Consider the following 13,080-nt stretch of genomic DNA (forward strand, 5'->3'; position numbering starts at 1 on the left):
ATGTGGATCGTTTGTCTTATTTGTATACCATGTTTTCTTTGAAACATTATGTTAACAGTTTTCAATATGTCTATATTCTCTGTCACTGAAACGTACAATTCTACAACTCTAAATTAAATCTTTAACGCTGGCTCATTTGCATTATATGCTGTTATTAATGTTTATTATTTTAAATTATTGTACAAAACTATTACAAGACAGTCTCGATATTTATAGTTCTCCTGCTTTAATCAGTTCTGTGTAAAGATCGTCTTCGAAGATCTTCTCTAATCAAAACTGCGCTAACATGCATTTCCAAATCGAATATACAACTCATCACTAAAAAAATTCAGAACTCTAAAAGGAATAAAAAGGAAAAGACAGTTAAGATTTGATTTCACGTACAGGGCGCCTGCGCATCCACTTATACGTATTTCGGTCTAATAGGCCTCATCAGAACGGGCTTTGGGCGACTGCGAATTTTGCTTATTTGAGGAGATATGTTGTGGAATGCAATTTTTAGATTCCCCGTGTCTCTAATAACATCTTTATCAACGTCTGTTTTGCCTCGCAATTATAATATATAATATATATAATAATGATAATATATCGGAAGAGAAAAGTTGCTATTCTAAAATATTTTAAGCTAAATTTTTGTTTTGTATAATAATCATAGAACTGTATAATTATTTTGTATAACTAATTTTTTTTTGTATAAAGTTCAATCGATTTTTCGAACCGATTCTAAGGAGAATCTAAAACGGTCTAACGGTTAGCGGAAACGCTATTTAAAGTTTCAAGACGGATTTGAACTTCCGGCAATCGAACAATACTAAATCCGTGTAGTTTGAGGAATAGTGTTCTCACCTCTTATTGACTGCCACATGAAATATAGCTAGCTGACTTTTTTAATTGCTGAGCACGCCTGCATATCGCTAAAAATAAATCAATATAATTGTTATAGTGATGGCGTACTACTTCAAGAGGTTAAGTTGATAGTAGTATATTGAAATTCACGATTTGATGGTGTTTTTGTGGTTATGCAAATGCATGCAAGACCATAATTACGATTTATGACGTGCCTGTAAAATTATGTTCGACATTGTTTATTAAAATTGTAAATCTGCTGTACCTATTTCACGAATTAGCGACTGTCTTGGATTATCACTACACAGTCGACAGCCAATGGCCCATTATAGTGTATAACATTACGACATACACAACTATAATTATTTTAAAAAAGAAGACGCTTTATTCGTTTATGTGGATTTTTGCTAAAGGTGCAATAAAACGGATTTGGCTGGACGAGAGTATATAAACCATAGAACACATTGATATTGAGGGAAAGTGACACCTTTAATTGCATGCGGGTGGAAAACACGGTTTTATGAAAAACAAGAAAACAACGAATTTATGGAAAACGAGAAATATACTTCGGGTTGGTACTTGGAACTGAAGTCTCTAAACACAAGAGAGCGGGAAATAAAGAAATCAGAGCCACAGAAGGAGTCACCCTGTCAGTACACAGAAAATTTTTACACCAAGTAAAAGTACGTAAATATACTTCTGAAAGAATAGTAAGTGTAAAAGTTAAACTGGATGTCAAACCTCTGAATGTGATAGCAATCTATACACCAGAGAACAACAGAGATACCACCATAAGGGAAAACTTCTATGAACACCTTCACACTGTAATAAACAAGACCCCAAATAATGTATATATAATCATTGTAAGTGATTTTTCCACCCGTGTTAACAATGATTCCAGGAATAAAACAGCGATATAATGAAAATATCAGAAATGAAAACGAAGACCTTCTGATGAACCTCTGCAGTATAAACGAGATACGTATTAATAATAATTTTTTTCCCTCACAAAGAACATTACAAATACACTTTTGAAAACAATAGATAACAAAGATCTATGATAGACGAATATGTCGAATAATGTCGAATAGAGAGTTGCAGCCCTCTCAAATCTTGGATGTAAGAGCACTAACATCAGCAGAAATAGGAAGCGATCATAAATTGATATTGTGCAAAATCTGTATAAAAACACATATATGTGATAAGAAAACAACAGAACACGCCACAAAGATAAAAGTCGAAAGCTTACAGGATGACTCCACAAGATACCTATTTCAAAAAAGAATAACAGAAAAAAGCAGAAACAAATATATCACAGAAAGTAATGAAGTCGAAGAAAGCTAGGCAAAAATAAGTCTAATAATATCTTGGCCTCGGCCAAGCAAGTTCTTGGTGAAAGAAATATAAATACAAATAAATCGTTCTCAAGGCGAAAAACTCCATGGTTTTTTACAGAAGTTAAGGAAAAATTAAAAGTGAAACTGGAACAAACCATGAAGTGGAGATATCCAGGAGTGGCTAGTATACCTGTTGAATACAAAGCACGTGGTGTTCGTGTGTATTAAGGTATAAAAAAGTGCTTATTACAAGCTTAAATTTTTATTTTAAGAAGATCTTTTCGGAATTAAATCATTCCATCATCAGTTAACTAAAAGAGAGAGTAAAAATACCAATATTAAAAAACACAAGTTAAAATTTAAATATATAGAAATAACACGTTGGTTTTTTACTACTTACATAAAAAGTTGTTAAAAACATTGTATGGCCACTTAAAACACTTTTGCTGACTTTTGCTCCTACTACATCATTCCACTTGACATTGATGGGTACTAACTAATTTTTCATACCATCTTTATATCAGTTAGCCCAAGACTCCAGAACAGATCAGAGGTAATGTAAGTCGAAAAAACCTCACCAGCTACAGGGGGTCATTTAAGATGCCCCCATTTTCAGTTTTTAATAATCAATAAGTTAAGTCTATTGCATTTACCTTGATAAATACCATGAGGATTATATTTTAATACGGATGTCCTTCGAAAGTTTTTTAAGTGGCCATACAATGTTTTTAACAACTTTTTATGTAAGTAGTAAAAAACCAACGTGTTATTTCTATATATTTAAATTTTAACTTGTGTTTTTTAATATTGGTATTTTTACTCTCTCTTTTAGTTAACTGATGATGGAATGATTTAATTCCGAAAAGATCTTCTTAAAATAAAAATTTAAGCTTGTAAAAAGCACTTTTTTTTTATACCTTAATACACACGAACACCACGTGCTTTAAGGAAAAATGTAAAGAAAAGAAAAACTTGCCTGGAATAGATGTGAACCAAAACACAAGAGTCATACCATAATTACAAGACAATTAGAAACGAAACACATGCACTTGTGAGACTAATAAAAAATGATCACTGTTAACGTTTTTCGAAAGAAATGGAACATAATTTTTACGGTCTGCAATAGAACCAAAACACATAGAAATGGATACGTGGATTGACTACCTAAAAAAGCCCGATGCAGAGGAAGAACAAACGACGCTAGAACCGGTAACACCAGAAATTACCACAAATGAAGAACTTAATATAAATGTACAGGAAGTTCGGAAAATACTTGACAATCTGTAGAACAGAAAAGCAGCAGGTAAAGACGGTGTACCAAACGAATTACTGAAATATTGTGCAGTAGCAATGAAAGAACAATTAGCAACATTAATTAATAAAATTATAAAAGTTATAAAATAAAATACCGCAAGAATGGAGAATGATGCGAAGGAGATAAAAAACAGCTAGAAAACTACAGAGGTATAAACTTGTCAAATACTACGCTAAAACTTACAACTAAATTTTTCAGTGCTAATAAATCAGCAGATAAGTTAAGCGGATGAACAACAGGGTTTTCGTAGTGGAAGATTGCGTACAGATGCAATATCGTTATAAAGCAAATAACTGAGAAATCACTAAAGTATAATAGCCAGCATGTCTTTGCCTTGCTGGCCCAAATAAAGCGTTTGACTAAGTAAGACTCAAAGATGTAATCCATCTTCTGTATAATAGAGAAAATCCCTTCTTCTTCTTCTTAGTCGTTAACCTGATGCAGGTATCGTGATACCATGAAGCTATTAGCTAAATTTCCCAATGTTCCTCCACGTTTTTCTATCTTCTGCCATTCTAACACATTCTGACAATGGAGCGCCAATGGTAGCAACAATATGGTCCGTGTATCATGTGAGAGATCTACCTCTATTTCTTTTGCCTTGTACTTTTCCCTGAATGGTAAGTTTTTCAAGACCATTTCTTCGAAGCACATGTCCAAAATAGCTTATTATTTGTTCTGATATTTGTGTTCTTAGTCTTTTCTTTATGTTTAGCTGGTCCAGTATGGATTCATTTATTCTTCGGGTCACCCATGGTATTCTCAGCATTCGTCTCCAGCAGTACATCTCAAATGCATCTATGTTCTTTTTGTCTTTCTCAGTAAGGGTCCAGCATTCCGATGCATAAGTAAAAACTGGAAAAACTAGACTTCTTACTAGTCTCATTTTTGTATCGGTAGTTATTTCATGGCTTTTCCAAATTTTTGTTAATTTTGCCATAGCGCTTTTTGCGATTGCTGACCGCCGCTTTATTTCTTCAGTACAGCCTCCTTTGTTGGTTATTAATGAGCCCACATACACAAATTTATCTACAACAGCGATATTGTTTATCATGACCAGATGATTTTGATTGTTGTTAGCTCTGTCAATTATCATGATTCTCGTTTTATCTCTGTTTATTTTAAGACTCATCGTTAAGCTTAAATATTAGAAAAACTATTGAAAACCAAAACAACAAAATGGAAGTCGGAATAGATGGACAACTTACAGAACCTATAGAAATAGGCAGCGGAATAATACAAGAGGATTCACATTGAGACGCAGACGACGCAATATTGATAGCCCAAGATGAAGATAGTCTGCAAAGACTGGTCCACAGATTTAACATGTGCAAAAAATTTAATAGGACAATCTCATCTTAGAAAACTAAAACAATAATAGTCAGCAAAGAACCAACCAGATGTAAAATAGAAACTGATGTCATCAGTATTGAACAAGTAATGGAAATAAAATACCTGGAAATTACAATATATTATGTTTTTATTCTGATTGTTAATTTATTATTTATAATAAAAAAATATATATTTTATTAAGTCCATGATTACCCTGCAGTTTAAAAAAATATATAAGATGGTCTTCCAAACGATCTCTTATCTAATAATAAACCAAAGACACCAAAGAAAATACATATTTTAAAATAATTTCTTGGTCAATGGACTTTTTCTTGTTGGCAACATACCTAAATCTCACGAGCCGTTTCATGGTTTATACTAATTATTTCAGGATAGACATAAAGGCGTCGTTATCTACTGCTCCTTCAGTGTCAGAATTTTTCGATGAATCATTTCTGAAGGAGAAATTCTTCACACCTAAAATTAGACAGCGTTAACAGAATTAAAAGTGATTTAAATCATAATTTGTATGACTAATTATTGCAAAAGCTTTGGATTATTTTTGGGAAACAGTCAAGTGTGGAGATCGGCAAAAAGAAAACTACTAACTACCAGGTTCTTCTTTTGTAATTTACGAAAACTTTGGAAGAACATTCATTCCCTCATAAAAGTAAAACAGATATTTCTTTTTATTACTTGCACAACAAAAATGTTTACGGATATTAGCAAAAAAATTCAATTTTTCGTGTTTTCTGTCCAAGCGTATTATCATGCGTATTTGGTACTTGTTCGAGTACACATTATCCTGAGGTAACATAATCCACTACGCGTTGCAACTTTAGGGACTTCAGCTAAAAATAGTTGCCTCAAGACGATGTTAATAGGCGGTTATATGTTTTTAAACAAACGAAATAAAAAAACTGAAAACATTTCGCAGTAAACGTGTCTAAAAATAAGTTTTGAATCGATATTGCGGTAAGTTCAATTTTAGATTACGATATTTTGAATTCCAGCCGTATCGAAAGGTTCAATACCATTGGTTCAAGATTTTAAAATTTTATGTCAGTGTTTTAGAGGTTCCTTCTTCATAAGATTTTGAAAGTAGTTCGTTTGATTATTATCATACATCATTTATACCATATCTTATATTCATTAAATAAAGAATACTGTAATAATAGATCATGATTGAATTTTGTTAGCAATTTATGAGGAAAAACTGATGATATTGAGTACAGAACTCGTCCATTTTGGTACCATCTCATCCCTCAACTGTATTATGTGTAAATCTTTTTTTATTTCTAAGCTTAATGTAATTATTTTTAATAAACAAATTCGTTGGAGAAAAATCTTAAACTTTTGGCAAAAAATAACTCATTTGTCACTTATTGAAACTGAAACTAGTTTTTTACACATTTAAAAAATCTCTTCTTGTCTAATAAATCCTTTTAATAGGAATCCGAACCTGAAGATGAAAGGGGCATTTCTTTGAAGCGTGTTAAACATCTGCGATGCACCATGGTATGTTTCTGACGTAAATATCCCTAGAGATATACAAATTCCAACTATAAAAGACCGTTTTTAAAAATAAGCCATAAATATTGTAATCGACTACAGTGCTTGCTTTTATATTACTTAGCAGCTCGTATGTTTTTGTTTAAATTGATAAATTTACACTAAGTAGAGTTAATTCCAGAATGTTGACGTTTTCGACCACAACCAATATGTATAACGATGGATAAAATATAGAACTTGTAAAATAAAAATGAAAACAAAGTGACAAAATAATATGACGAGGCTGAACTAAATGCATTTGAACTTTTACATCTTTTCAAAGAAGATCAAACGAGAAACATTAAAGAAATTACGAAATGGGTCAGATATTTATATTTACTCCGTTTGTTTTTATGCCTTCTTGTATTTCTTTCAAGACTGACCAGAATATTGTTTATGAAATGATGTTAAATAAGACAAAACGCTATTCTCATATTGGCTTTTTATTTTCACTAGAAATTTTTGTATATTTCTCGGTATCATTTTTATTCAAATTCGAGGAACCCTATCGAAATCCTTTTCTAAATTAACAACAAATGTTATAAATACAGTACTGGTTGTACAGTTTGCTACCTTTAGTTTATTTAAAATTGAATATTAATAACTTTGAAAACGCTGATTTCTTTTTGCTATGGCATGCACGTGCACTACTGTCAACGCGAACTAGTTTTATACAAAAGTAAAAAGTGTGTATATGAATTAGATGTAAATAAAAAATATTTACAGTGGTTTTTGACACTGACTACACATTTTCACATATTTGACAGTAAGTAAAAATAAAAGAAAAAAGCACTTACCTACATATTTACATATGAAAACCAATAACAAGACAAGAAATGAAGCAGTAATTCTATTTTGTAAAGAAAAAAGTGCCTTTCCATCAAGATAACGCACCTGCCTTCTTAAGTTTACGATATTAACGCCAAAATTAGTGGTTTTTACAAGTTTTTTGCTTTTGATCTAATAGATTAGGGCTGTTGCTTACATGAATACAATACTAAAGAAATATACTATTGGTTGTATGAGAGGTTAGTTGTATACGACCCTGTATCGTCAGTCAAAGTGTACCCATCCGGCACCTATTAGCATTTATACGTTTATATCAGCTACCTACTTAATATTCTAATCAAAAATTCTATTGTTGTTTCAGCTCCAGTATCCGTCAAGGAAAGAAGGAAGCTCAAATGACTCTTTCTAGTCAGGTCTGATAAACATAATAAAGCGACGTCCCAACGTCAACTACGCAACAATGGACTTTGGTGAGTATTCATCGTATTTATATTTTTTTATTTGAAACGCTGGCGTTGAAGCGTTGTTGATAACCCCGTGGGGATGGTACAGCCCGGAGAAATATCAATTTTATTTATAATTTACGAGCGGCACACTGACGCTTGGAAACGTTTTTAATATTTTACCGAGAATATTATTTCGAATATAAATATGAGTTGGAAATCACGTACAGGGTGAGCTGGCGGATATGTGTATCGTTCAATTTTAAGAAATTATTTAAGCACTTATACCTACAACAAATATAGTGATCAATTAATGACGATTGGGTTTTAAGACAGGGAATAATATTAATACAAAATAAAATTGGTGAAAAATTCTCCAGTTCGATTTAATTAATAACAATTATTAGTTAACAATAATTATCAATGGTGTCCACATGGTGTCTCTCATAGAGGCTTAAAAATAGCTAATATATCAAGAAAACGGAGATAAACTAGTCATTTAACAAATATGGCAAGTATAAACGATATGTGATAACTTGGCAAATAATAAAATCATTCTACAAAAGAACGAAAAAAAAAACACAGAAAAGACCAAGGTCGATGAAGAGTGCTTTAAAATAGCGGAAGAAAAGAAAAAAGAAAAGTAAGTAACACTAATAAATATCAATTTTATCCTGAACCAACGTTACAATGACAAAGAAGAAAAATGATAAGAATAAACTATAATTATACTCCAGCACATGTCCGTTCGTCCGTTCTGGACCCATCCGTGAACTAGATGAGCCCGCTTTGACGGATCAGTGCAGGTTTTCGTTCCATCCACTCATCGCGGTCAGGTAATTAAACCAAGAAGGAGGATGAGAACATAAATTGGGAGCCGTGCTCTTCTGTGCCATAGAGAGCACTGGACAACAATAGAGAGCCTGTCTCCAAATGTCATAATGACCCATCCACCCATTCATTCCCAACCAGTATCCAGAGCAGTTAAGACGATAGCTACCACCATGGCTTCGTGTTCTACAATGAGATATAGAGGAAATAAGCCCAACTGAGACTCAAGATCGCTGTGGCAATGGTTATCATGGCTGCTGAGATGCCAACGCATGCCAACTGCTGGAGAGGAGTCAACTGAGCCTTAGCTGAAGCCATTCTAGCCTGAGACCACCACACATTGGCCGCATACTTCAGTAAAAGCTTTATTATGGATTGGTACATCCAATGTAGAATTTTCGGCTGCAGACCCCGTTTGGCTCCAAAAGCTCTTCTGCACGAATAAAAAGCTTACCTTGATGTCGAGATATTCCTTCCATGAAAGTTTAGAATCTAGAATCGCTCCTAGGTACTTCACTAACTGGGAAACCGATAAAGCTTTACCTCGTAACAACGAGCCCGAGACTCACCTGAGCGACCTCGTGCACCGTTCCCGGGAAGAGCCCTCAACCAGTATAACGACGTCATCGGCGTAGGTTTGTGCAACGCAAATCAAAAATTAGATCTATACTCAAGTCACTGTCGTCGGTATATTCATCTGGATTGTAAATTTTTTTTTAAATTATAACATTTTTGCTCGACTTCGACGGTGCTTCAAGAGACTTTGCTATTAACTTAAAATATACTATACCAATATACCTAATTTGTCTGTGAGATAGTCGAAAAGACAGAACTTTTATTCTAACAAATAACATATGTGCCTTATATCGAAATTAACGGATATTGTCGATAATTTTTCAATGCTCGAAGCTTACTATCAGATAGGGTACGTGGGTAATTGCGTTTATTTACTATGCCGGGCATTTTGATTTATTAAAGAATATAGTGAATGAATATAACGAGGAAGATGTGCATTGTATACAGGAAGTACTAAACATGATTTGCAAATAAAATGTTGGCGACGAGCTGCTTGGCAATAAGACTGATTTTTATTGTTTACCGCATCAAATATAATAAAATTTCTTTAAAAATAGACGACGCATAGACCATAACTTTAAGACATGAGTAAAAAATTGACTTTTTTCAGTGAAGAAATACTCCACCATAGCCAATCAATACATTAAAACAATCTTGTTGGTGAGTGTGTGTGTGTGTGTATAAATTGTGAGGAAAATCTTCTCGTTTAGCTAACCAAATCCTAGTATATTCTAGTTAGGAAAAATTTGCAATGCAATCTGTTTCAATTAATAAATTGAGAGTTTTTCAATTTCTTGTCTTTGTTAAATCAAAATATTAAAAAGGATGAATGCTTCAAAAACAATGGTTTACCCGAAGAAAAATTTTCTTATATGTCAATATTGATCTATAATTCTAGGCATGTTTCTGTATTTTTTTTTCTTTCAAACGGCCAAACAAATTAACTGTTTGTCTTTTATTTTATCAGTTTAATTTCATCTAATCTTTCCCAGAAATCCATTTGTGTTGTTTGTGTAGTATTTTTATATATTTTTACTTCCAAGCCACACTTCTCAGCTTTATGTGATTATGTTTTTAACAATGGTACTATATATTCTGGTTTTATTTTCTTTGTTACATTTTATCCCATTTTACTCCTTTCGATAGTGCTATTGGTTTTCTTTCTTAAATATTTCTCCCAGAGGTATTACAAAATGTTGTTGTACTTGTAAACATGATATTTTTAATGTACATAAAAAAAGTGAAAAAAAAGTGAAAAAAAAGTGAAAGAACTTGCAGGTACACAAAAACGTAAGCAGCCAAATACCCTGTATAATGTCAACGGAAACATAATAACAGAACTAGAAGAACAGTTGAAGACATGGAAAAACTATATTGAAGAACTCTTTGCAGATGATAGACAACAATCTGAGCTAAGTAACATACAAGAAGACGAAGGTCCAGAAATAACGGAAGAAGAAGTAATGTACGCACTAAAAATAATGAAAAATGGTAAAGCCCCAGGTCCAGATGAAATACCAACGGAAATCCTTAAACTAATAGAAAAAGACTCTATTCACATTTTAGTTAAACTTTTCAATAGCATTTATACATCAGGAAAAATACCACAAGAATGACTTTTATCCACCTTTGTTACTATACCAAAAAAGATAAATGCCAAACAATGCAGTGATTACCGTACAATCAGTCTGATGAGCCATGTACTGAAAATATTTCTGAAAATTATACACTCTAGAGTACACAGAAAACTGGAAATGGACATCAATAATACCCAGTTTGGATTCCGAAATGGATTTGAAACAAGAGAGGCGTTGTTTGCACTGAACGTTATGTCTCAAAGATGTCTTGACATAAATCAAGATGTATTCATGTGTTTCATAGATTAAAACAAGGCCTTTGATAAAGTGCGGCATGATCACCTAATCAGACTCCTGACAGAAAAGAATTTAGATAAACGAGACATCCGACTAATAGCAAATATGTACTACAATCAGAAAGCAGTAGTGAGAGTAGAGAATAATACCACTGAAGAAATTGAAATAAAGCGAGGTGTGAGACAAGGGTGTATACTGTCACCAATCCTGTTTAATCTCTATTCCGAAGACGTAATGAATAGAACACTCTCTGAGCAATCCGTAGGTATTAAAATAAATGGTGTTAAATAAATAAATTTGCCGGCGACACCGTTCTGATCGCAGAAACACTTGAAGAGCTACAGACATTGGTGAATAAGATAGCAGACTGCAGCGAAGAATATGGACTATCTTTGAACATAAAGAAAACTAAATTTATGGTAATATCGAAATCAACACAAAATGTCCAAAATTTATATTTACACAATGAAATTATCGATCGAGTTAGCAAATACAAATATTTAGGCACTTTTATAAATGAAGACAACGATAGCTCAGCAGAAATCAAAATAAGAATAGAAAAAGCCAGATCCATATTCACTAAAATGAAGAGAGTGTTCTGCGGAAGAGATTTGAGCCTTGAAATGAAACTTCGCCTGATGAGATGTTACGTACTTTCTGTGCTGTTCTACGGAATGGAGTCATGGACGTTGAAAAAGATTGATACCAAAAAATTAGAGGCATTTGAATTGTGGATGTATCGCAGAATCCTGAGAATATCATGGACCGAGAGAGTCACAAATGTCGAGGTCTTGAGAAGAATGAATAAAGAAAAGGAAGTCATATTTACGATCAAAAAACGAAAACTGCAATACTTGGGACACATTACAAGAGGCGAAAGATATGAACTGCTTCGAATAATTATGCAAGGGAAAATAGCAGGAAAAAGGTCCATAGGAAGGAGACGAAACTCCTGGCTAAAGAATCTACGGGAATGGTATAGCTGTAGCAGCAACAAATTGTTTCGGTCAGCAGTTTCGAAAATACGTATAGCCCTGATGATCGCCAACCTTCGGAACGAAGATGGCACTTGAAGAAGAAGTTGTACTTGTATACGCTATACTCTGTTTTTGGTTTTAATCTCCTTCTAACTCCCATTTTTCGTATTCGTCTATAGCATATTTCAGACATACGATGCAGTCTACGAAGGATAGGGCCATGCAAACTAAATGAGAATTTTCTTGACAACGTTGCCGCTCTTCACAGCAGGAACCTTACTAAGAACATACAATCAGAGATTATTCAACAATTCCGTCACAAAATTAGATTAATCTTCTTCTTATTTATTTATTTGGGATGTGATTAAGTCTAGATATCCGACAGGCTCTTCTTAGATAGTTCATTTCCACCACTTTCAGTTTTTTTTCTTTCATCGTCATTTGCCAACATTTAGATTCGTACGTTAAAATTGGTTCTATAATTTAATCTTGTAAATTGTCATTTCCCTGTTAGTGGTAGACTGTTTTAGCCGCTTATACTAGTTCTATATTTATGTTGGATTTTCCATCGCTTTCCATATTTTATTCAGCCGGACTCTTTCATAGGCTTTCTTTAGCTGTACAACTAGAAGATGAAGTTTAAGTATTAAAGTATTTAAATTTTCATTGATTGATATTCTGGTACATTCTACAAAAGATTAAAGCGACAATAATTGTCCTTGGTTCTAAAATAATAAGCAATGAATATTCATATTAGGGTTCAAAAAGTATTCAAATATTATTACATAATCGATACTGAATCATCTATACCAAATCAATCGTGGAATGCATCTTCACTCGTGTGACTCCTTTATCGTTTCATTCTAATGTGATTGCTTCCAAGTATTGTTTTTATAGATCTATAAGTATCCGAACCATGTACTCGATGTATACCAATTTAACTCTTGTCATCAATATGGCATCTTCGTTGTTGTGGTTACTCATTTACAAATTATTTTCAATTATAAAGTGGCGATTTTTATGTTGAATGCTAATCTGCCGCAATTAGTTATACGTTGCAATAATATCGGATATTAGGCTTATTTATATACTTACATATCCAGAAAATGGAGCATTGCAATAAAAAGTAATCTTATGTCTTTTATAAAAACACATTTTCTACAGTCAATAGAAAATACTTTTATTGTCTTTGTTATTAATACCTAAGGA

At 33.0% G+C, this 13,080-nt stretch overlaps 1 protein-coding gene across 2 annotated transcripts in view; it reads left to right on the forward strand.

Annotated features, from left to right (window-relative positions):
- stumps (DBB domain-containing protein stumps) overlaps positions 1 to 13,080 on the forward strand; it is a 62,194-nt gene that overhangs the window by 16,430 nt on the left and 32,684 nt on the right. For both annotated transcript variants that reach the window (XM_072542484.1, XM_072542485.1), the window contains exon 2: positions 7,532 to 7,640. In XM_072542484.1, the coding sequence (XP_072398585.1) occupies positions 7,631 to 7,640 (10 nt within the window). In that variant the 5' untranslated portion in view covers positions 7,532 to 7,630. The remainder of the gene's footprint in view (positions 1 to 7,531; positions 7,641 to 13,080) is intronic.

Source organism: Diabrotica undecimpunctata, chromosome 9 (assembly GCF_040954645.1).
Source record: "Diabrotica undecimpunctata isolate CICGRU chromosome 9, icDiaUnde3, whole genome shotgun sequence".
In the NCBI taxonomy this organism is placed as follows: Eukaryota; Metazoa; Arthropoda; class Insecta; order Coleoptera; family Chrysomelidae; genus Diabrotica; species Diabrotica undecimpunctata.